The 24582-nt window shown below is 41.7% G+C and overlaps 1 protein-coding gene across 1 annotated transcript in view; it reads right to left on the bottom strand.

Moving 5' to 3' along the window:
* Positions 1 to 24582, bottom strand: part of LOC142098455 (uncharacterized) — a 584882-nt gene that overhangs the window by 55021 nt on the left and 505279 nt on the right. The window contains exons 11-14 of the mRNA XM_075181300.1: positions 18594 to 18887; positions 17492 to 17833; positions 8982 to 9329; positions 5813 to 6103 (exon numbers count right to left, since the gene is read on the bottom strand). Of these exons, the coding sequence (XP_075037401.1) occupies positions 5813 to 6103; positions 8982 to 9329; positions 17492 to 17833; positions 18594 to 18887 (1275 nt within the window). The remainder of the gene's footprint in view (positions 1 to 5812; positions 6104 to 8981; positions 9330 to 17491; positions 17834 to 18593; positions 18888 to 24582) is intronic.

Raw genomic sequence — 24582 nt, 5'->3', positions numbered from 1 at the left:
GTAACAGAAACAATAATGTACTAATCATGAAATGTAGTATCTTCATTATTCAGATTATGCAGTGTTATTTCCATTTTTGTATGTAATACATCACTGCCAGGTAATATTGCTTTACTGCTGATTGCCACTTGCCTCTCAATTATTACAGCATGTTATTGTCTACTCAATATAACATGCCCAAATATAGTAAAGTTGGTTCTCTCACTGGTTCTCTGAAGCCAAGAGCTGTCTCACACTTCAGAAGAACAATCCAGACAGTCTCACACTACATCCATGCAGCTTTATTGTAGAGCTATGGACAGACTACAATACTTGCTGCACAGAAAATAAGCAGCCTGCCCGCGTGTTAGGACTGCCATTATATTGAAGTTGGCCTGCAGTACCATATAGTTCATCTTTTGTCGTTGCTGCTGTTAGTTGTCTGTTATACACTGTGTTTGATCCTAACCTGCTCCTTGGTATTGACTACTGCCTGTTCCTACATTTTGTGCACCATTGCTTGTGACCCTGACAACTGGCTTTAATTCAACCGTCTTCTTGTCTATTCCCTGGTACTTTTGTGGATCTGCTGGCTTGTGACCCTTTGGCTTGTCTGACCCTCCTTTGCTTGTGCATCATCCGATGCTTTCTGGTGACCTGGAATCCTGATACCTGTTTCCATCATTCGGCGTCTTGTGCCTCCTAGTTACTTGGAATCTGGAAACCTGTCTCCATCATCCGGTGCCTCATGTCTCCTGGTACTTGTCTACATCATCTAGTGTCTCCTGTCTCCTGACAATTGGGTAACTCTGCCTGCTTGTCCCTAAATCTGAACTTTATAGTGTCATCAGATTTACACCTGGTAAACCTGTTACCCTGTGCTGCAGTCCGTCAGTTGCATCCTGGTACCTGCAGCTTCTATGGACTGGTCTTGCCATTCTCTGCATCTGTAACTATTTGTGTTATCAGAGTATGCCTGCTATTTCTGCTATTGAAACCTGCAATTCATATGAACTGAGTTGCTGTTTGTAATTATCTGCACCAATTAACTTCCTTTGTATACTTGCCATAATAAAGACACTTTATTTTCTCTAACACTATTGCCTCTCCCTGGGGTTCATATTAGAAATCATAACACTGGGGCATTTATAAATTAATATTGCTAATGATTTTATCACGCAATAATGGTGTAAATAATGCACCACACCTATAAAGCAGAGTGCACTGGCATCTATTGACCCATTAAAAAACCTCTGCAGTCCCTAATTAACTTGATACAATTTCTGTCCAGAATTTATTCTCCAAATACAAAAAATGAGCTGCTGGTTCTTGGTGATTTCAATATGAATTGGTCTGACTACAAATACATCAAATTTTTATCCAAAGTCAAATTATTACATTTAAACCAACTAATTTCTCAATGAACAAGGGCCAATTTAAATTACTCCAATAATTCACTCATAAACTGGATCCTTTTATCCTGCCTAGTAGAATCCACTGGTCTGATAATCTACCTGATCTTTTTAGTGATCATGCAATAGTATATTATATACGTAAAATCAAACCTGTCAAATTATTAATGAAAACATTTTAACTATGTCAATTTCCTTTAAGACCTAAATCTCCTTTACTGACATAAAAGCAAATTCATACCTGTCATTTATTCTGCATTTGAGAATCTACCATGTTTCCCAGACATATGCAGAGTACATTACATTAGCAAACACGAGTAGCATAAACACAATCATTTTTAACAAAACACTTCAAATCCTGCAAAATTCTGGAAGGTCATAAATATTTTTTGTGCCCTCTTTATATAAGGCATAGATGATATGCGATATGTGATAATTATACTGTGCTCTCTGACAACAATTCAATAATGATATTACCGGAGTATTTTGGCTAACAGAAACTGACATAAACCTTTAGAACATGTGGAAAGAGGTCTTCTCCTATAGCAGCCTTCTTTCCCATAGAGCTAGTCATGCTTACAGGTACACAGATGCCCCCAGGTCTTAACTCTTGCGTTGTAAAGGTTTATGTGCAGACACCCTAGTGCGGAGGTAGGAGGAGTAACCGGTATATAGGAGGCAATAACAAGTAACAGTCCAACAGTGGTGGGTCCGTAGCAAACAGGATAATGAAGGACAGGCCAAATGTCAAGACAGGTAATGAGCAAGGAGAATTCAAAAGACAGGCAGAGGTCAGGCAGAGATCATGGGCTATCAGCAAGCGGGCAGGGTCTAGAACACGTCAAAGGTCACAACAAAAGATCAGTCAAAATTCAGGTAGAGAATCCACAGGAAACCTGGAGCTGGTCAGCAAGTGTGGTGCACAGATGCTTAGCCCTAACTACCTTAAATAGTACTAGTAGCCAAACAAAAGGAGCCAGAAACGAGCCCCACATGAACACTGTATGGGCTCTTTTGGTTCTTTCTTAGTGAATCATAAACGCAGCAAAAAAAGTGTTATGGACCCATTATCCCTAGGGAATTAAGTCCCATGTGGGATTTGGGCTTGATCCCACTGGTAACTCATACTGCGGGTATCTCTGATATAGTGGGATCATCTTAGCCTGACATGGTCTTGTGTTGGCATGCAGTTTTTTTGCAGTTTATTCCAATGCAATAGCTAAAAATAAACCAGGCTATGAGTGCTGGTGCTTGGATCATTTGTGGTGGAGGGCCGAGCACTTTCAACCCCCATTATTAATGTATTTATTTTAATTATTTTACTCTGCAGTCATCAAATCAAGCTGTATGCCTTAAGTGTATCTTGAGGCAGCCATATTGTTGCAAAGTATTTTGAGCCGTATGTATCTGTATGTCCAACTCAAAATACAAAGCTAAGAATGCAATTTTGAGGTCCCTATTTTCCAAGTAGGTTCGGGCCGCAAAACTGTGTTCAACACTAAATAAAGGCCCTATACTGTTAAGAAAATTTCAGTGTTCAGGTTCTGTAACACACGTGTTAAAGTGGTTTATTTTCTATTACTTTAGGGGTCCCTCAGTGCTCTGTTCTGGGGTCACTACTTTTTGCTGAATTTAGAAGAAGACTTACCCACAGTCTGTAAATCAGGTCTATGCATATATGACACAATTTTGTATGCACACAGAACAAACTTCTAACTTCAAAAATGTACTGCAATCTGATTGCTCTCAGGTAACTTGAAGCAAACTGTTTTGAATTGGTATCAATGATGAAATATAAGAATTTGGGGTTATGATTTCATTATAGCCGTTTGTTCATAATATATTCCAAACTAGACTTGATCTATAGAAACAAATCTTGTCCTGACTACGGCCAAAAAAATGGATCACACAGCTGATACTAATGCATATTATAGTCTATGTGGATGTAGTTTATGGTGCATACCCCTAAATTCACCTTTTATACACTCCACAGCTCATTCTGCTGATGTTATCAGGCCTAGACTGTCTACACTTAGAGTGCAGACGTGGAGTGCACTTTGTCTGTGTAGCTGTCAAATCTTTCTGGACAAATTACCCAAAAGCTGAACAGAAATCTTACCCATGTAGTTAACAGCTCTTACCAACTATAATCTACTTCCAGAAGTCAGATAATTGTTGCTAAATTCAATAGGAATCCTGATGCAGAGCATTCTGCTTCTGAGCTCCACATTTCTGGACAAACCTACCTGAACCACCTATAACTGCAATCTCTAAGAGTTTTCAAAACTTCTGTCACCCTACTGTAAAAAGTTGTTTGAGAAAGTAATGCTTATTGCCACTTGTCTGGAACCGATTGTATTTGATCTATCCAGGACAAACCTGGAAAGGAGAGTTATCTCTCAAAGTATTTCAATGTATTTTGATAATCATCATCATCAATTTATGTAGCATCACTCATTCTGCAGCGCTGTACAGAGAGCTCACTCACATCAGTTCCAGCCCCATTGGAGCTTACAGTCTAATTTCCCTAACATACACACACACACAGACAGACTAGGGTCAATTTTGATAGCAGCCAATTAGCCTACTAGTATGTTTTTGGAGTGTGGAAGGTAACCAGAGCACACCCATGCAAACACTGAGAGAAGATACAAACTCCAAACAGATAAGGCCATGGTTGGGAACTGAACTCATGACCCCAGCGCTGTGAGGCAGAAGTGCTAACCACTTAGCCACCGTGCTGCCCATATAATGTGTAGCAAAAACTTTTTCTTTCAATTATTGCAGTACCGTGTCAGCCAGAAAAATTTATGTGATGTTAAATACTTTTGTGTCAAAAAAGACAAAAGTATTATAGGAGCGATACCTTTATTGACTAACCAAAATAAATTATTATATTTGCTAGCTTTCAGAGCACAGAGGCCACTCTGTTGTGGGGTGTGAACAGGGCTGCCAAGAGGAATTCAGGGCCCCGGTACAACAAATTCATGGGGTCCCCTCATAGTTGAGTAAGCTTAATTTTTTTTTCAAGGTGTGGTCATACAATTGGGGCGCGGCAATGCGTCGTTGGGGGCGTGGCTAGCACATCAAAATCACTAGGTCCTGAATTCACCGGAGCGTGACATATGTCCAAGTACTCCTGACTTTCAGGACATCTAGCACCACTGTGTAGTAATGAAAGAATGCAGTGTGTACAGAAAGAGTTCAGTCTTGGCCTGCACCTTACATTGGGCACAACACTCACCAAAAATTGGCATTGTCCCTACTAGAATCACAACATTTCACACACTCTGCTGCTCTCTCCTACCTGTTCTTCTCACTTTTACCACCTCACCATCACCCTACAAACAAAATAGCACCCATTAATTAGCCACCTCCTACCTCACACACACTACATTGCAACAAGTCCCCTGTGCCATCACACACACATTACTGTGCCCCTTCATCACAACTACACTGTGCCCTCCATGCTGCTTTCCCCCCTTCTTTTTCACTCTGTGCCTCTCTCCCCCCTTCTTTTTCACTCTGTGCCTCTCTCCCCCTTCTTTGTTACTATGCCTCTCTCCCCCTTCTTTGTTACTCTGTGTGTCTCTCCCCCTTCTTTGTTACTTTGTGCCTTTCTCCCCCTTCTTTGTTACTCTGTGCCTCTCTCCCCCTATTGTTCACTCTGTGCCTTTCTCCCCCTTCTTTGTTACTCTGTGCCTCTCTCCCCCTTCTTTATAGCACTGTCCCTTACCTCCCCTTGCCTCTCCATTTCTTTACTTACCTTTTGTTAGCTTCTTTCTTTTCTTTCCTTCTCTTCTGTCTTCTCTTCTTTCTTCATGCTTTGTCCTGGCTGCGCAACTCCTCAATGACTGCCGGGCGTGACTTGATGACGTCACGCCCGACAGTCAGTGTGAATGGAGAAGAAAGGAGAGGAGGGACACCGGCGCCGCAAACGCGTTAGTATGTTTTTTTTTGTTTTTTGTTTTTTCCTCAGCTCCCCCACCAGCGGCCCTGGGGGTGAAGTGTGTCTATGAAGTGGACCATAAATCCAGGTGTTAGGATGAGTCCTTGGGTCAATGTCTGGAATGTTCTTATCAGCTTGAATTCCCAGATTTTTCTCTCCCTGTCATTTGTAAAATAAAAACCTTTCAGTATTAAGACTTTTAAATCTGTCATATAGTGTCCTGGTCCAGATAAGTGTAATGATGTCCCCCCCCCCTGTACAAATTGCTCAATGTAACATCTCTTGAAGGTTGTGGCCTTCTCTCCGTTATTCATTTGTAAACTTGCCTGATGAAGGGGCCTCTGTGCTCTGAAAGCTATCAAAAATAATTTATTTTGGTTATTTTGGTTTTTCACAAGAAAATATTTAACATTACAATATATTTTGATAAAATGTTTTATAAATAAGGAAATATAACACTACATCACTTTACCTGGATCCCGTACAGATATCTCCGTGTATTCTGGTACTTCCATGGTTCCATGTTTCCAGATCACTCTCACTGGGTTTATCAGGAGCGTTACAGGAATGTTACACTTAGTGTTACTGGTAAATGTTCCATCTGGATTCTCACTGACTGTTTCCTCTGATTGAATCTTTGTGTGTCCACAGGTCCAAGTGACCGTTATGTCTTTAGGATAAAAGTTCCAGAGACTTAAAGATCCCATCACATCTCCTGAATCACTGATGGACAGCTGTATAGGCTGATGGAGTTTGGGTTTTACTGAAATAGAAAAAAATAAAACAAAAATGTAATAAACATTAGTGGGAAATTGTCTGTGGGTGACGTAATATACATGGTCATGTGTGGTTCACTCAATTAAGCAGAATGTAAATTCTCACAGGCAGAGTCCTCTCTACCCTTTGCCTCGGTCTCTCTTTCCTGTCTGTATGTCCCTGTTACATTGCACACTGCATATCATATTGTGCTATTTACTATGTTAACAACTTGTATTGTTGTATGTGTTTATGCTAAGTTGTACCTAGGTATTATCTGGTTTATGTATTATTATGGTACTTACAGTGGTCAAAGTGGGGGTGTACACAATGGTATGGCATACGACCACCTTACAATGCCTTCATTGTAACACTATCACATTTCAGACACTTACACACACATCATATATATATATATATATATACACATATTAGATAGATAGATAGATAGATAGATAGATAGATAGATAGATATTGGATTGGATGAAAGTGGGGGTGTATTCGGGGGTATGCTACACCGCCACTTCTCCTACTGCCTTCACTGTAACACTATCACATTCCAGTCACTTACATTTCCATTACTTTTTTCATGCTTCCACTTCTAAATTTACAACTCGACCACTGGGTACTTATGTAATATTACTGTATGTATTGGTTTTTTACTAATGTACAGTACTGTACGGTGCTGCAGAAGCTGTGAAGCCTTATAAATGTTGATCATGATTTTCTAGCCTTTTGTTATCATATAGAGCTGTATAGAGTATATAGATGTCCTGGACATGGATGTCTGTAGTGTGACACAGGACTACAGGGTCAGTTGGTAGGTGGTGAGAAAGGAGACCTGTCAAAATGGATAAAATTAGCTGCTACTAGCCAACAATATGCTCAACCAACATAAATTCCAGTACGTAAAAAAAGTAACCACATTCTTCTTCATACTCAATATCAATCATCAATCCACCTGGTAAACCAATTTCAGGGATTGATGCTATAACTCAACATATCACACTACATAGACACATCCATGAACCATATGTCAGCAAAACATCATTTCTCAGAAGCACAACACATGTCCCCAACTTCTTAGAAGACCAAACATGGAGAGACTCAAATATGCGGTGCAAAACATATGTTAGCTTACTATACAACATCGCACAACTCAATGGAACACTAGTGATAGACAAAACACTTGAAGAGATTAAATATACTTCAATATAAAACAAATCCAATACATTCTCACACATAACTATTCAAATTCCAGGATACATTTTACTTGCAAACATAAGGGGCAGCTATGGGAAAAAAAATGGGCCGAGCTATTCCAACCATTGCATGAACACATGGGAATAAAACTTTATCTATAACGATGACCCATAATACTCTGGAAATACTAGGTAGATAATATACTGGGGGATCTCCTTCCTATAGGAACTCAACAAATTCTTTGGGGGGGGGCTCAAAAACTCATCAAATGCCTAAACCAAAACACACTCAACTTTGGATTAAGAGAAGAACACAACAGTACAATTATTAATTTACTGGACCTAATACTGTACATTGAGAACTCTCAAATTCACTCCAAAAACATTCTACAAACATGTGAACAGTAATAAATATCTTAAAGAGCATTTGCCATAAAATCTCCTGGCTCAACAACATACCCTTCAACAATTAAGAAGCCTAAAAACAAAACAAACCACCTATCTAGACCAAGCCTAAGACATGACTTAACAATTCACAGAGAGGCTACATCACCCCAATGTTTATAGATGCAAACACTAATAAACATAGAAAAAGACACCCTGACCAATTCCAAGCAATCTAAAGAGGACAAAATCCAATTTATAACATACATGACAATGACAGTTATAAATCAAAGACAAGCTGAGATTGGCCATCTGGACACATGGCTGTCTTGCTCTCACTTGGCCCTGCTGTCACTAATTGAATTTTTTTTTTCAGATTCACTGCTGTTGGCATTAGCGGCTGCTGTGTGATAATACTCTGATAGGTAATCTAACAAGTGTTTGATATTCATTTTTTTAACAATACTGTTTGTCAATTGGTATATTTTTATGTTTATCAAGAAGACATTTGATCAGATCCGTGTAAAAGGGATTTTAGAACATAGTGGTTTCTGACTGGGTCTGGATCATTTTGATGTGTTTCCTCTTTTATCATTGATTTTTATTGGATATCAGTGTTGTCACATATGCTTGTAACCATTCACATTGCTTAAATGCTTTGCATATTCCTTGTAATGTGATTGTCTGGGTTTCCAGCCTCTTGCTATTTAAACTCTGGACACTGTAAGCTATGTCGTCCCGCGATGAAGTCTGTTGGTGATGAAACTTGGGTTTCTGGAATCTGTTTGGAGTCATCCACAATCACATGAGATAATGGAGTAAAGACACTGATGACTCCTGTCTGATGGTGGTAGCTTCATTTAATAGTACTTTGCACCTACATGCTCCTAATATTTTTAATCCTGTAAGGACATTTTCACAGAGATTTTTGAATTGTCAAATAAATGCTTTATCTGCACTATGGAACTCTCCCTTTCAGCTTGTTTTTTCTAGTTGTTGTGGAAAAAATATAAGAGGAGGTCTGTCAGTGGATACAGATCATTTAGAGATTATAGGGCATGAGGACAAAATCCTATGTTTAAAATAAGTTTCACTTAAAAAGGACTTACTCTTTTAAGAAGTGGTATTTGGAATGTATAATAAGAATCGGATTTATTAAGTGAAGTGCACAAACTTTTATTTTACATATATATAGTTTTATCCATTTTCACAAAATAACCATACATTTCACCTTCAGAGGCACAAACCACTTTACGATTTATACATACTGATACAACAAGAAGCTATAACTATACTCACCCTGCACTGGTACCAGTCCTGTACTTCTCTCTATCGCCTGCTCCAGGCTGGGATGTTCCACTCTGCAGATAAATTCTGACCCTTGGTCCTCCAGTGATGGGGTGATCACCAGACAGGCTGTATAGGTAAATGTTTTATCTCTCTGCTGCTGTGATTGGTGGATTGGAAGCTTCTTTGTCTCATTGTCAGACATGGGAATTAATTCCTTATTTCCTCTCCCTTTCTTATACCACGTCACAGTCAGATCATCAGGGTAATAACGTGACACTGTGCACTGCAGATGTGTCTGTTTGTCCAATAACAGATCCGGTGTCTGTATTTCCCCCATTTCTGGCCGGGAAAGGAAATCTGCAATATTATGTACATAGAAAAGGTTCTCAGTGATCCTGTACATTTATATCATGTTACTCAGAAGATTAGTGGGATTCACAAAATTAACTTTATTCAATTATATTTTGTGACTGGATCACTTACAAGTAGCTTATTGTATAAATTTATGTAAAAGAAATAGCGCAGGGCGCTTATTTATTTAATTGCCAATGCACTTATTTTTGATATTGTGTATATTTTGATATAGGAAATCTTTATTTCTGGGACCAGGGGAGACAATTCGCTTTTTTTGTTTTAACCTTGCTAGAGGAAATGCATTATTTCTGATATATATATATGTGATAAAATAAGCCTTTGTTTAGAAATTCTTTTGTATATCTTGGTGTAAGGAAATGCCTTGTTTGGGGTTTGCAACTTTTCTTGTAGAATTTGTTTCTTTGGAGGAAATGTGTATTCTGCAAGTGTTGGAAGAAAGGATCCATGCTAACCTCATGGTAATTTGACATTTTCATGTGAGTGGCCAATACTCCTTAAAGGTAAGGAAGGGGAATTAGACTTTCTGTCACATGTACTCTGTAAGATGCAGGAAATCACAACAAGTCTTAGCACATAACAAAAGTGTAAATATTGTTAACTTTGCATTGCATGTAAATTCATGTTTGGGTAAACCAATTGCATCCCGATTCTAAAAATAGCCTTTGAGGTTGTGTCCAAATCTGTGTTAAAAAGCACTACCTTTTACACTGAAATGTATCATTTGATCTGACTACTGATACCTTTAATCAGTGGAACTGTCCTTGTCAGGACATTTGAGCAAAATAAACATCACTATTTGCTTCTTCAATATTCCTGTAATCCTGTGACCTACAGATTTGACCCTAAATTTAATTCGTTCTCCGGCTGTTTCTGAGGTTGGACCCAGCTCTCCAGTAACACCGCTCTGCCGCTACCCAGCAGCTCTGGCCAGTGTGATAAGCCAAAACATCTTTCTTATACCACATCAGACATGGGGAGGTGAGGACATTTATGAAAACTAGGGATGTGCACCGGCGACTTTTGAGGTCTCGTGTTTTGTGTTTTGGATCCGGATTTTTGTTATTTTTGGGGTTCGGATTTGTCTCGCAAAACACTTGACGAAAGGTCTCGGTTCGGATTTAAGGTTTTGGATTCGGATTTTTTTTGAAAAAAACATAAAAAGTTTAAAAATCAAGTTTTTGGGCTTATTTTCACTCCTAGGCTATTATTAACCTCAATAACATTCAATAACAAGCATTTCCACTAATTTACAGTGTATTCTGAACACCTCACAATATAGTTATTAGTCCAAAACGTTGCAACAAGGTATCTTTCTGGACTGCGTAGAGGAGTGGGTCACCACAATATATATTAAAAACCCTGAACTTTTATGATTCGCACCAATAAATGCACCTGGACTGCGTAGAGGAGTGGGTCACCACAATATATATTAAAACACCCTGAACTTTTATGAATCGCACCAATAAATGTACCTGGACTGCGTAGAGGAGTGGGTCACCACAATATATATTAAAAACCCTGAACTTTTATGAATCGCACCAATAAATGTACCTGGACTGCGTAGAGGAGTGGGTCACCACAATATATTAAAAACCCTGAACTTTTATGAATCGCACCAATAAATGTACCTGGACTGCGTAGAGGAGTGGGTCACCACAATATATATTAAAAACCCTGAACTTTTATGATTCGCACCAATAAATGTACCTGGACTGCGTAGAGGAGTGGGTCACCACAATATATATTAAAAACCCTGAACTTTTATGAATCGCACCAATAAATGTACCTGGACTGCGTAGAGGAGTGGGTCACCACAATATATTAAAAACCCTGAACTTTTATGATTCGCACCAATAAATGTACCTGGACTGCCTAGAGGAGTGGGTCACCACAATATATATAATAAGAAAACCATCAACTTGTATGATTCGCACCAATAAATGTACCTGGACTGCGTAGAGGAGTGGGTCACCACAATATATATTAAAAACCCTGAACTTTTATGAATCGCACCAATAAATGTACCTGGACTGCCTAGAGGAGTGGGCACTGGGCACCACAATAAAATATATAAAAAACCTTCAACAGGTCTGCATTACACTACACATACGGCTGCTCCTCCATCCTCTCCATCATATACATGTTGGAGTTTTAGCGTGTGACAACCTCTTGTTTTTGATAATGTCAGTGCATTTTGAATATTTTTCAATTTGCCCCACACCACTGAATGTACTTTATCTATGATACACATCTATCTATCTTGACTGCGTAGTGTGGTGGCCCCGATACACAATTTGGTACCGAGGCCACAATATAATTAAAAAACCCTCCACGTGTCAGAATGCCACCAAACAAGTATCTGGACTGCGTAGTGTGGTGGCCCCGGTACACAATTTGGTACCGAGGCCACAATATAATTTAAAAATTGGGCATCAACTGTCACCGTTGTTTAATATCTGATACACCTAAATATGGACTACACAGTGGAGTGGCCCCGGTAGTAAATTTGGTGCCGGGGCCACAATACCTCCTCCAACTTCCAAGTGTAGTGTTTATAAAGACAGACAGCGTCCAAGTGTTATTAGTTGACTTTCTTAACCCTAAAATTGTCCCTGTTGCAAATATTCGTGCAATGGACAGTTACTTTTTTATTGAAAGACTCAAGCTTTCAAGTGTAGTGTTTATAAAATATAAACAACAATACAGTAGTTTTAGAGCACGTCAATACCTCTTGTTTTAAATTATGACACGGCATTTTACTTTTGGTTTAATTTCTTGAATTTTTTTAAATTTGGTTTTACTTTTTGAACATGGCAAACGACTGTTGATTGGTCATATAATGCAAAAAAAAAAGTTACAAGATGGAATTGTCCTTGGGCCCTCACACCCACCCTTATGTTGTTGAAATAGGACATGCACACTTTAACAAACCAATCATTTCAGCGACAGGGCCTACCAAACAACTTTGGCTGAAATGATTGGTTTGTTTGGGCCCCCACACCAAAAAAGCTATTCATCTCTCCCTGTACAGACTAAACAGGCTCTACTGAGGCAAGATGTCGTCCTCATCCTCAACCTCTGATTCCTCTCCCCCTACAGTGTGTACTTCCTCCTCATCACACATTATCAATTCGTCCCCGCTGGACTCCACAACCACAGGTTCCTCTGTAGTATCTGGAGGGCAGTGCTGTACTTCATTGAGGAATTGATTATTCATTTTTATAAACATCATTTTTTCAACGTTGTGAGGAAGCAACCTCCTTCGCCGCTCACTGACCAGGTTCCCCGCTGCACTAAAAACTCTTTCCGAGTACACACTGGAGGGGGGACAACTCAGGTAAAATAGAGCCAGTTTGTACAGGGGCTTCCAAACTGCCTTTTTTTCCTGCCAGTAACAATATGGACTGTCTGACATGTCTACTTGGATGGTGTCAGCAAAGTAATCATCCACAATTTTTTCTATTGTGACAGCATCCAATGCAGCGAGAGTAGACATGTCTGCAATGGTTGGCAGGTCCTTCAGTCCGGACCAGATGTTATCAGCATCCCCGCCAGTGCCTCTTTTGGGAAAACTGAGCTTTTTCCTCGCAGCCATAGATGTGGAAGAAAATGAGGGTGGAGCTGTTGGCATGTCACGGTCCTCTTCAGAGGACAATCTCCTGACCAGCAGGTCTTTGCACCGCTGTAGACTTGTGTCCGCCGGAAACAGAGACACAACATACGCTTTAAACCGAGGATCGAGCACGGTGGCCAGAATGTATTCCTCTGACTTTAAAAGAGTGACCACCCTCGGATCCTGGCAAAGCGTACGAAGGGCTACATCCACAAGAGCTACATGCTTGGTGTAATCGCAATGGCTTACCAGCTCCTCCCTCACTTTCTCCAGCTGCTTCTGCAACAGCCTGATCAGGGGAATGACCTGACTCAAGCTGGCAGTGTCGGAACTGACTTCTCGTGTGGCAAGTTCAAATGGCTGCAGAACCTTGCACAACACGGAAATCAGTCTCCACTGCGCTTGACTGAGGCGCATCCCCACTCCTTTGCCTATGTCGTAGGTGGCTGTGTAGGCCTGAATGGCCTTTTGCTGCTCCTCCATCCTCTGCAGCATATAGAGGGTAGAGTTCCAGCGCGTCACAACCTCTTGTTTGAGGTGATGGCAGGGCAGGTTCATGCTTTTTTGATGTGCCTCTAGTCTGCGGTAGGCACTGGCTGAATGCCGAAAGTGTCCAGCAATTTTGCGCGCCACCGCAAGCATCTCCTGCACACCCCTGTCACTCTTGAGGTAATGCTGCACCACCAAATTAATGGTGTGGGCAAAACATGGGACGTGCTGGAAATTGCCCATATTTAATGTCCGCACAATGTTACTGGCATTGTCTGACACCACAAATCCCCATGAGAGTCTAAGTGGGGTAAGCCACTGGGAGATAATTTCCCTCATTTTCTCTAATATGTTGTCAGCGTTGTGCCTCTTATTAAAGCCTGTGATACACAATGTTGCCTGCCTTTGCACGAGCCGCCATTTTGTAGTTGCTGCTACTGATGCAGCTGTTGCTGTTGCTGCGGAAGGGGATGCATCTACCCAGTGGGCTGTCACAGTCATATAGTCCTTCGTTTGCCCAGAACCACTTGTCCACATGTCCGTGGTTAAGTGGACAGTGGGTACAACCGCATTTTTTAGAGCACTGAGGACACTTGATCGTACTTCTCTGTACATTTTTGGTATCGCCTGCCTAGTGAAGTGGAATCTCGACGGGATTTGGTACCGGGGACACAATACCTCCATCAACCCTCTAAATCCCACTCCACTGATGGCGGACACCGGGCGCACGTCTAACACCAACATTGCAGTTACAGCCGCAGTTATACGCTTTGCAATAGGGTGACTACTATCGTATTTTGTGGTCATGGCAAACGACTGTTGGACGGTCAATTGTTTTGTGAAAGACTTAGCGGTCTTACGACTTCCCCTCTGGGAAGATGACCGACTAACAGCAGCAACAGCAGCAGTAGTAGGCGTACCGCTGCAGGATTCCTCGGATGAATCCGGTATTGAGGAGGACTCAGTCTGGCTGCTGACTTGGGCTGCAGGACTGAATCTGATGGAGATTGTGGAGGAAGTTGACGAGGAGGGTGTTGCTGGTGTGTATCCAACTGGACCACGGGATTTAGGTGTCCCTGTACCGATGAGGGTCCTAGCCCCAGTTCCTGAACTAAACACTGATTTATGAAGGTTATTCAGGTGACGTATAAGGGAGGATGTTCCTAGGTGGGCAAGATCCTTACCCCTGCTTATTTGAGCTTTACATAAGCTACATATGGCCATACATTGGTTGTCTGGATTTGGATAAAAATAACTCCAGACCGAAGAGGTGCATTTTTTGGTCTTCTGACCAGGCATGACGATGGGCTTTTTCATCCCATGGACATCAGCTGTTTCCCCCCCTGGTGCCTCATTTACAATAACCACATCACCATCCTCATCATCAAGTTCCTCCACAGCGCCAGCTACATCATCAATAGCCTCCTACCGAGCCACCTCTTCCCGTACAGTGATGGGAAGGTCAGGCTTGACAACCACCAACATCCTTGGACTCGCCTTGTGGATTTGTGATAATTTCTCTTTAGAAGGCAGAGTTGTTTGCTGTTTTGTTGCTGACAGCATAACTCTCTTCAATTTTTTGTAGGGGGGGGGGAGGAGGAGGAGGGCTAAGATCCGTGGGTGAAGCTGAACCACTAGTCATGAACACGGGCCAGGGCCTAAGCCGTTCCTTGCCACTCCGTGTCGTAAATGGCATATTGGCAACTTTACGTTTCTCCTCAGATCATTTTAAGTTTCTCTTTTTGCTACTTTTTCTTAACTTGGGCTTTTTGGATTTTACATGCCCGGTACTACGAGATTGGGCATCGGGCTTGGAAGACGACGTTGATGGCATTTCATCGTCTATGTCATGACTAGTGGCAGCAGCTTCAGCATTAGGAGGAAGTGGGTCTTGATCTTTCCCTACTTTATCCTCCAAATTTTTGGTCTCCATTATATGTAGCACAAGATACTGCAGAATGTGTGAACTTGGTAATATTGCAGTACCAATGGACTTATACTGCTGTATTGGTTTTGCAAATTTGGTTATAATTATTATATTTTTTTTTTTTTTTAATTTTTTATTTTTTTTTACTTTTATTTTATTTTTAAAAAACTTGGGAATAATGGGGAAATAACTATGCCCTTAGAAGCACAGAGCACAGGACACAGCACCACTGGATTGAACAGGACACGGCACAGGACCCAGCAGCACTACGGAACTCAGCAGGACAGAGGACAGAGCACAGGACACAGCACCACTGGACTGATACTGCAGAATGTGTGAACTTTGTAATATTGCAGTACCAATGGACTTATACTGCTGGATTGGTTTTGCAAATTTGGTTATAATTATTATATATATTTTTTTTTTTTTTAAATTTTTTATTTTTTTTTACTTTTTTTTTATTTTTTAAAAACTTGGGAATAATGGGGAAATAACTATGCCCTTAGAAGCACAGAGCACAGGACACAGCACCACTGGACTGAACAGGACACGGCACAGGACCCAGCAGCACTACGGAACTCAGCAGGACAGAGCACAGGACACAGCACCACTGGACTGATACTGCAGAATGTGTAAACTTTGTAATATTGCAGTACCACTGGACTTTTACTGCTGAATGTGTGAACTTGGTAATATTGCAGTACCAATGGGCTTATACTGCAGGATTGGTTGTGCAAATTTTGTGGTAATTAAAAAAAATTAAAGTAGTTTTTGGTATTTTTTTAAATAACTTTTTTTTATTTTTTTAAACACAGGGGAATATTGGGGAAATAACTATGCCCTTAGAAGCACAGAGCACAGGACACAGCACCACTGGACTGAACAGGACACAGCACAGGACCCAGCAGCACCACTGACCTCAGAAGGACAGAGCACAGCACACAGCACCACTGGACTGATACTGCAGAACACAGCACAGCACAGCACAGCACAGCACAGCACAGCACAGCACAGAACTAAACAGCACAGCACAGAACTAAACAGCACAGCACGAGATCTACCAGGACAGAGGACCACCTAACACACCCTCCCTCTACCCTGATCAATGCCCGAGTGAAGATGGCGGCGACTAGCGGGGAATTTATAGGATCCGAGTATCGCGAGATCCGACAACGGGATTATGAGTCAGAGCCTCAGTTTCAGATTTGAATTTGGCGCCAATACCCGGATCTGTCTCGGATCCGACTCGGATCCGCAACGTTCGGGTGGGCTCGGATTTCATAAATCCGAGTGCGCTCATCCCTAATGAAAACTGGAATCACATTTTTACATGTGGGGCCAATAGCTTGTATTATTGCAGTTTTATGAGCTCTGATTTCCATAATCCCCCTATATACATTGTAATAGGATTAGTTTCAGACGTTTCTTCAGATCTTAGTGATACTTGTGGTAAACTAGGTTTGACGGTATAAACTACTTCCCCAGTATTATATAGTGATTCACGTATGTGACAGAGATGTGGCATAAATTGTGTGAGCAACAAACAGGAAACAATAACTGTAGTAACATGTGTAGTATAGGCTCAGACATTTATACATCTGTCCAGTGTATGTGTGTATATGTATATATGTATACATATATAGTTCAAGAACAAAGATAATGCTATGTTACATGGTAACTTCAAGAGCGTTACAGGAAATGTTTGTGTCTTTCTGGTTTATGCTGGGGAGGTCCTGGTGATCTGGATCCTGTAGTCAGTGGACAAGAGCAATAATGATATTCTAGGGACACTTAATAACTGTTACTCAGGTACCTCTGCTAAATCCTTTATTAAGGGATAGGTATGAAAATGTGCCCAGTCATTGGCCGGCAGTACTGCATAGGCCTCTGCTGATATTGTCATTCTGCCATATGGCCGATCTGTGCCATTTCTCTCAATGTGTGAGGCACCTTCCGTGACAGTGTTATAACATTATAGTCCATACCATACAGATGGAGCTGATATTTTGTATCACAGTAATAAAATAAGACCATTATCTTAGCATATAAATGTTGAGCTGATAATTATATTATTGAACTTATATTACATTATAGTTATTAATGTACCATACTCACTCTTCACGTGTAACGCTCCTGTACGTCTCTCTATTGGCTGCACCAGGCTGGGATGTCCCACTCTGCAGATGAATTCTGATCCTTGATGTTCCATCAGTAATGGAGTGAATATCAGACTGGCTGTACAGCTGTATGTGTTATCTGGCTGCTTCTGGGTGCCGGTAATTGAGGTTTTATGTTTAGTAACATGAACCAGATTACGGCCTTTATTCTCCTTCTTATACCAGGTCACAGTCAGATCATCAGGGAAATATCCAGAGATTTTATACTGCAATCTGACTTCTGTATTCACAAGTAAAGTTGGTTTATCTATTTCCTCTATCACCGGACGCCAGGGAAACTCTACAAATGAAATCATATTATTATATGCGGTAAAAGGAACAATCATGTACTCTAAGTAGAATACCCGATCGTGTAATGTAGTATGTTCATTACTCAGACTCAGGTAGTATTAAGCTACTGCTCAAGGTGATTGAACACTCAATATAACATCCAACCCCTGGTGCTCCACCTGTTACATGAAGCAAAGATGTGTCTCACACCCCAGAAGGACTAAATCCATCCAGTCTCACAGTACATCCACAGATCATTACTGTGGGGCAATGGACGGACTACTGTACTCACTGCAGGGAAAACAGGCAGACAGACAGTGGCATTTATATATACATATTGATAATGATCTTATTTGCAATGATGGTGCACAGTAGAGCATCACAACTATAAAGCAGAATGTGGAGGACATTTTAATTTCTTGTAGCCCCTGTAGTGTGTTGGGCTTAGTCAAAAAGTAGGCAGAGCTTATTACCGAAGGTCACTAGTGATAAAGAGAATGACACTTATCCCAAGTCAGGCCTGATGTAGATTCAGGGTCATTTATTAAACTGCCAGTGAAAGTCATATAACTGTAGGACATTTTTGTCCCTTAATTTACTGCTGCTCTATATTTGCACAGGTTTTCTGTTGTAATGAATTTATAACTCCCATTGTCTCATGATATAAAAACTTGGCTAAAAAGCACAGGAGGAAAACTTTTAAGAGTAGGTAAATATATGTTTTTTGTATAGTGTATATTGCATTGTGATTGTTATATGGTTTATGGTACCTGTTATGCGGACATCTCTATGTTGATGACCCGTCAGTGACTCATGACTCCAGGTCACCCGCACCAGAGACTGGAAATATTTCCAGGGAACTTTACACTCGCTTGTAGCATCAAACTTTGTTTCATCATTGGTCTGAATTATTTTTTTGGTTGAAGGCATTGTATTATTCTGGTTTTCATACGTCCATGTAATGTTAATATTTTGGGGATAAAACTTCATTAAACTCATAGAACACAGCACATGATCTGGTTCACAGAGGGTGAATTTCACATGTTCTTCCACCTGCGGGGGCACTAGGAGTAAAAGAGGAATTAGAGACAGCAAAATTTTTTGTGTGATACAGAGGTCGAACTGAAAATCTAAATGTGATGGTATAGAAAACGTAAGTGAATGGCATTTGATAGTTTTACAATGAAGACAGCAGGAGAAGTGGTGGTATTTAGTGGTGGTATTTATAGAGGAGGGCTGGCCAACTTTAGCCCAAGGGGCAAGACTCGACTGAGCAGCCTATTTTAAATAAAAAAAAATTCAGTTGAACCAGTGAACCATTCCAGGTAGCCCACTATGATACTGGCCCAGGAGGCAGATGTCCCCCTGCCCCCCAGCCCAGCCTGCCCCTGGGTACAACTATATACCAGCCCACTTCAAACACTGGTGTGATATACATATTTTTGCCATGAAAAAGATAATTGTCACGGGCACTAGGAGTCTTTACCCAGGGATCACCAGGTGATAGGCTTACCAGAGCAGTATAGGTGGTAATATGGTACTCTGGTAGCAGGGTGATCACGGAACAGGAAATAGCAGATGATAGAGATGCTCGGGAAAGTCTATGACTAGCAGCACTGGCAATATGATGGTAATAATATACGAGGAACTGTATGGACAAAGGACACGTGAAGGTAGTCAGTGGTCTGCGGTAGCAAGTTGTACCACTGCTATAGTGAGGAGGAATGTCCAACAGAAACGAGGAGGTGATGAGAGTCAGCGGTCTGCGGATAGCAAGTTGTACCGCTGTCAGAGTGAAGGAATGGAATCCAAGTGGAGGTATCCGGGGAGTCAGTGGTCTGCGTTTAGCAAGTTGTACCACTGCTATGTGAGAGGATACTGGAACAGGTGATACTGGAAACAGGGATCAGTGGTCTGCCACTAGCAAGTTGTACCACTGAATATATATGTGAGGAGGTGCACGGGGAGAGACTGCAACACAAGATATACACGGGCACCTTAACTTTGATCCACAGTAATATGTACAATATATATATATATATGACTGAACAGCACTGCCATAATAGAAAGTCTCTTGAAGTAATCCAGCACGAGATAACACAGTCAATGATGGCAATAGACTCAGCGGATAGCAAACTCCAGAGGAGAACCAACACAGTCCAGCAAGATATGCAATACACCAGCACAGTCAATGAGAAGTATGCATACCGTGGTTCAGAAGCAGGCAGTCAGACAGGAGTGCAGAGATACCTGAACGGCAGGAGGCCGGCAGGATGCAAAGTCCCTGGATGGGTGAAGCGGTGGTCTAGTAGGTGCAGCGCACAGGTAGGTAGACCAGCAGGGAAACAAATATACAGGAATCAGTAGAGCGTGGAACTGGACTCCTGGAGGACCCTGGAGAATGGCGATGGTCTAGCAGAGAGGTAAGTAGAGAGACACGAATCCAATGCTGACAGGCGGGTAGAGACCAGCGGGAACACAGGAAAGCGTGGAGAGCGGATCAGCAGTAGATGGATGAGTAGAGCTGAGGAGTAGCAGCAGCAGGTCTCTGCGGACACACGGAGGTAGCCAATAGCAACCAGCAGGTGCAGTAACGATGGGACACGGGAGAGCAGAGTTGAACTGGAACTGTTGATCACGGAGAGTAGCGGATAGCAATAGTGGCAGCAGTCTCGAGGAAACATGGGAGAGTTGAGATGAACTGAAGACTGAAGCGCACAGAGGCAGCGGATAGGAATCAGCCAAACAGTCACGATGAAACACAGACGAGTTGCAGGTTGAAGACTGTAGTGCACGGAGGCAGCGGATAGGAATCAGCTAACAGTCACGATGATGAAACACAGACGAGTTGCAGGTTGAAGACTGTAGTGCACGGAGGCAGCGGATAGGAATCAGCTAACAGTCACGATGATGAAACACAGACGAGTTGCAGGTTGAAGACTGTAGTGCACGGAGGCAGCGGATAGGAATCAGCTAACAGTCACGATGATGAACAGGTGAGTGAATGTGGATTGAAGACTGTAATGCACGGAGGCAGCGATAGGAATCAGCTAACAGTCACGATGATACACAGAAGGGTAGAAGTGGTATGGGAACCACAGTAGTAGCAGTGGTTTGGAAACCACAGAGGTAGAAGTGGTTTGGAAACCACAGGAATCAGCAGCGCTGAATAAACGAGGAAACACAGGAACACCTTCAGAGACTCATGGGGAATGAGACTCCAAGATCAGGCAACGTGGTGATGACCACAGGTGCTTAATATAGGGAGTGTTGCTTGATCTGCCAATTAAGTTAAAGGAACATACACTGAAGGATTAGAAAGGGCTGCGCATGCGCAGTCCCTCAGGATGGAGGACGGCCACGGTTCCTAAATGTCCGGGAAGAAGCACTCACAGTCCGGTGAGTGACAATAATACAATACATCATATAATCATTTAATAAGTATAAGTATACACCCTTGGTTAATACACCTCTGGTAGCTGACACATTCAGGAATCTTTTTGAATAAATCTCTACTAACTTTGGACACTGATGTAGAGCAATATTTGCCCAACAACTTTGAGATCTTGACACAGGTTAAGATGGGAGAAGGTCAGGTCTCCTCATCCTTTCGATCTGGCCCAGTCTGAGGAAATAGCAGGTATTTGATCAGGATTTGTCTGTAATAAGCACAATTCAGTTCTCATCAATCCTAAAAAAAAATATGTCAATTACAGCTTAGCAGCATCCCCATAAGATACCACTAACACACCTCATGGTGGGGATGGTGTTACCAGCCCTGTGTGAAATGTTTGATTTTTGTCATAAATGTCACTTAACACTTTAACTTTCTGACACGTCTGTGGTATCTACTAGATGACATTTAAAAACTATTTTCGGGCTAGGATATGGATTGTTCAGGAAAGCAATATTAGGAGAAAGGAGAGCCCTATGGAGATAGCACCCTGAGAAGTGCTCCCATAATGAGGTGGGGTCTCTGCACTGTGCATCGTGGCTATGTGGAAGAGTTGCTGGTGATACGGAGACTGACTGAGACAGAGAAGAGCTCCCAATTGCAGAGCCCTCTGAGAAGTGCTCCGATAGCGAGGTAGAGATGCTGTACAGAGGCAGAGCGGCATTTCTGGGGTGTTGAGAGAGACAAGCTACAGTAGTGTCCGCCCACATGTGAGACTGAGTTAACCACCTGTGTATTCGGGCAGGGGTCCTCTGGTATCATTTGCCTGTACTCATCAGCTAGTTAAGCCAATAAGGACTGCTGGTGTTTGCTGATTAGACCACTAGGGGCACCCCTCACATAATCATATCACTCTATGCATTGCTCTTTTGTCTTCATTTTGAACCTTTGTTCTTTGTAGAGTCCTTAACTAGAGATGTCCGCTGACCCCCCGTGTTCTGGTTTTGGTTTTGGTTTTGCATCTGGATCAACTTTGTTTTTTTCTTTTTAGCAAAACCGCCCTTGTGTGCTTTGGTTTTGGCTTTGGTTTTGGATCCCGATTTCTTTCTAAAATTCAGATTTTTTTTTTGTTTGTTGCTAAAATTGAATATTTTTGCTTTGTTTCCCCCTACATTATTATTATTATTATAATTAACCTCAATTACACTAATTTCAAGTCATTTGCAGTCAAAAAGGTAAGGGAAGAAATGCAAAGGAAGAAGCGTGCATTTAAATTGTTTAAGTCTGAAGGGTCAGAGGAGTCCTTCCGTAGGTACAAGGAATGTAATAAAACATGCAAAAAGGAAATTAGATTGGCTAAATTAGAAAATGAAAAACAAGTTGCAGAATAAAGACAAACCCCCAAAAGTTTTTTAAGTATATAAATGGCAAAAGGATGAAAAAATATAATATAGGACCCCTAAGAAGTGAGATGACAAATGATACTAAGGAAAAAGCAGAGGTATTAAACACTTTCTTTTATTCAGTATTTACTAGAGAGGAACAAATGGTAGGAATAATACATAAAAATGGAAATGAAACCATACCATTATTTAATGCTTGGTTGATAGAGGAAGTAGTCCAAAGGCGACTGAAGAATATTAAGATAAATAAAGCTCCAGGTCCAGATAGCATACACCCAAGAGTTCTTATGGAGCTAAATTCAGAAATAGCTAGACCGCTATTCTTAATTTTCATAGATACAATCTCATCCGGCTCAGTACCAAGGGATGGGCGAATAGCAGATGAGGTGCCGTAGTTTAAAAAGGGGACAGGATCACAACCGGGGAATTATAGACCTGTAAGTCTGACATCAATAGTGGGGAAACTACTGGAAGGTATATTAAGGCATAGTATTCAGGATTACTTGGTGCAAAATAAGATTAGTAGTTGGAATCGACATGGATTTGTGAGGGATAGGTCATGTCAAACTAATCTAATTACTTTCTACGAGGAATTTAGTGGGAACTTAGACCAGGGCAGCACAGTAGATGTGGTCTACTTAGATTTTGCAAAGGCCTATGATACAGTGCCACACAAGAGGTTGGTTTACAAAATAAGAGAACTGGGTCTAGGAAACAACATTTGTACTTGGATCAAAAACTGCTTAGAGAATAGGGAACAGAGAGTTGTGATACATGGAACATTTTCTAATTGGTCAAAAGTTTTAAGTGGACAACCTCCCGGTTCCATGCTGGGACCACTCCTTTTTAATATATTTATTAATGACCTTGGTGATGGTTTAGAGATCAATGCTTCTATTTTTGTAGATGACACTAAACTCTGTAAGGTAATAAAATCAGAGTGTCACACGCCGGACCCCCGCTGTGTCCCCCTGGGAGCCGGCGTGTGTATCCTCTGCCTCCCGCGGTCCCCCCACCAAGACACTATCTGTTAAGTTAACCTGACTTACCTGTCTCCACGCTGCTGCAGTCCGTCCAGCGCTGTCTCTCTCTTTCCTTCTTCGGCGCTCAATGGTTCTGCGCATACACAGAACGATCAAACCCTTTTCTGTCCTCCTGCTGCCCTCTATTGGCTGCCTAATTGGAACTGCACTATATCTAAACCTTCTGACCTAAACTCTGTGCTGGTTCTTTCAGTCAGTATCTGACTGTTGTCCTGGAAGCAGCTCCTGTGCTTTTGCATGCCTGTTCCCGTGAATTCCATACTTTTCATTCCTGTGATCCTGCTCCCCTGGGCTTCATCGCTGCAGAGCATTCTCTCTAAAAAACACTCCTCAGTGGCAACGCTGCAGAGTATCTCCTAATCACTCCCAAGTGACGACCCTGCAGAATATCCTCTCTAAACCACTACCAAGTGGCGACGCTGCAGAACATTCTCTCTAAATCACTACCAAGTGGCGATGCTGCAGAACATTCTCTCTAAAACCACTCCTCAGTGGCAACGCTGCAGATTATCTCCTTATCACTCCCAAGTGACGACCTTGCAGAATATCCTCTCTAACCGCTATCAAGTAGCTCTACATGCTCGATATCTCCCTGGGTTACTGTTTTCTAATACTACGCTCTTTCTCTCGTGGTTCGCTGGGAACTTCCCTAGGGGGCCGCGACCTGCAAGTGGATGCCGCAAAGTCCATATTCCCTTGCGGGAATCACTGGTGAACACCTTTCACTTGTTAGACTCCGCGCCTCTAGCTGAAGTCAAGTCAATCCTGGCTGAACTACCAGGATCCTACTGTCCCTCGTTGATACCGTGACACAGAGCAAGATGTAGCTTTTCTACAGAGGGACTTAAATAAACTGGAGGATTGGGTGACCAAATGGAATATGAAGTTTAACATAGATAAATGTAAGGTTATGCATTTA

The sequence above is a fragment of the Mixophyes fleayi genome, chromosome 7 (assembly GCF_038048845.1).
Source record: "Mixophyes fleayi isolate aMixFle1 chromosome 7, aMixFle1.hap1, whole genome shotgun sequence".
NCBI classification, from domain to species: Eukaryota; Metazoa; Chordata; class Amphibia; order Anura; family Limnodynastidae; genus Mixophyes; species Mixophyes fleayi.
The sequence above is the reverse complement of the archived record's forward strand: the minus strand, read 5'-3'. Positions and strand labels throughout refer to the sequence as shown.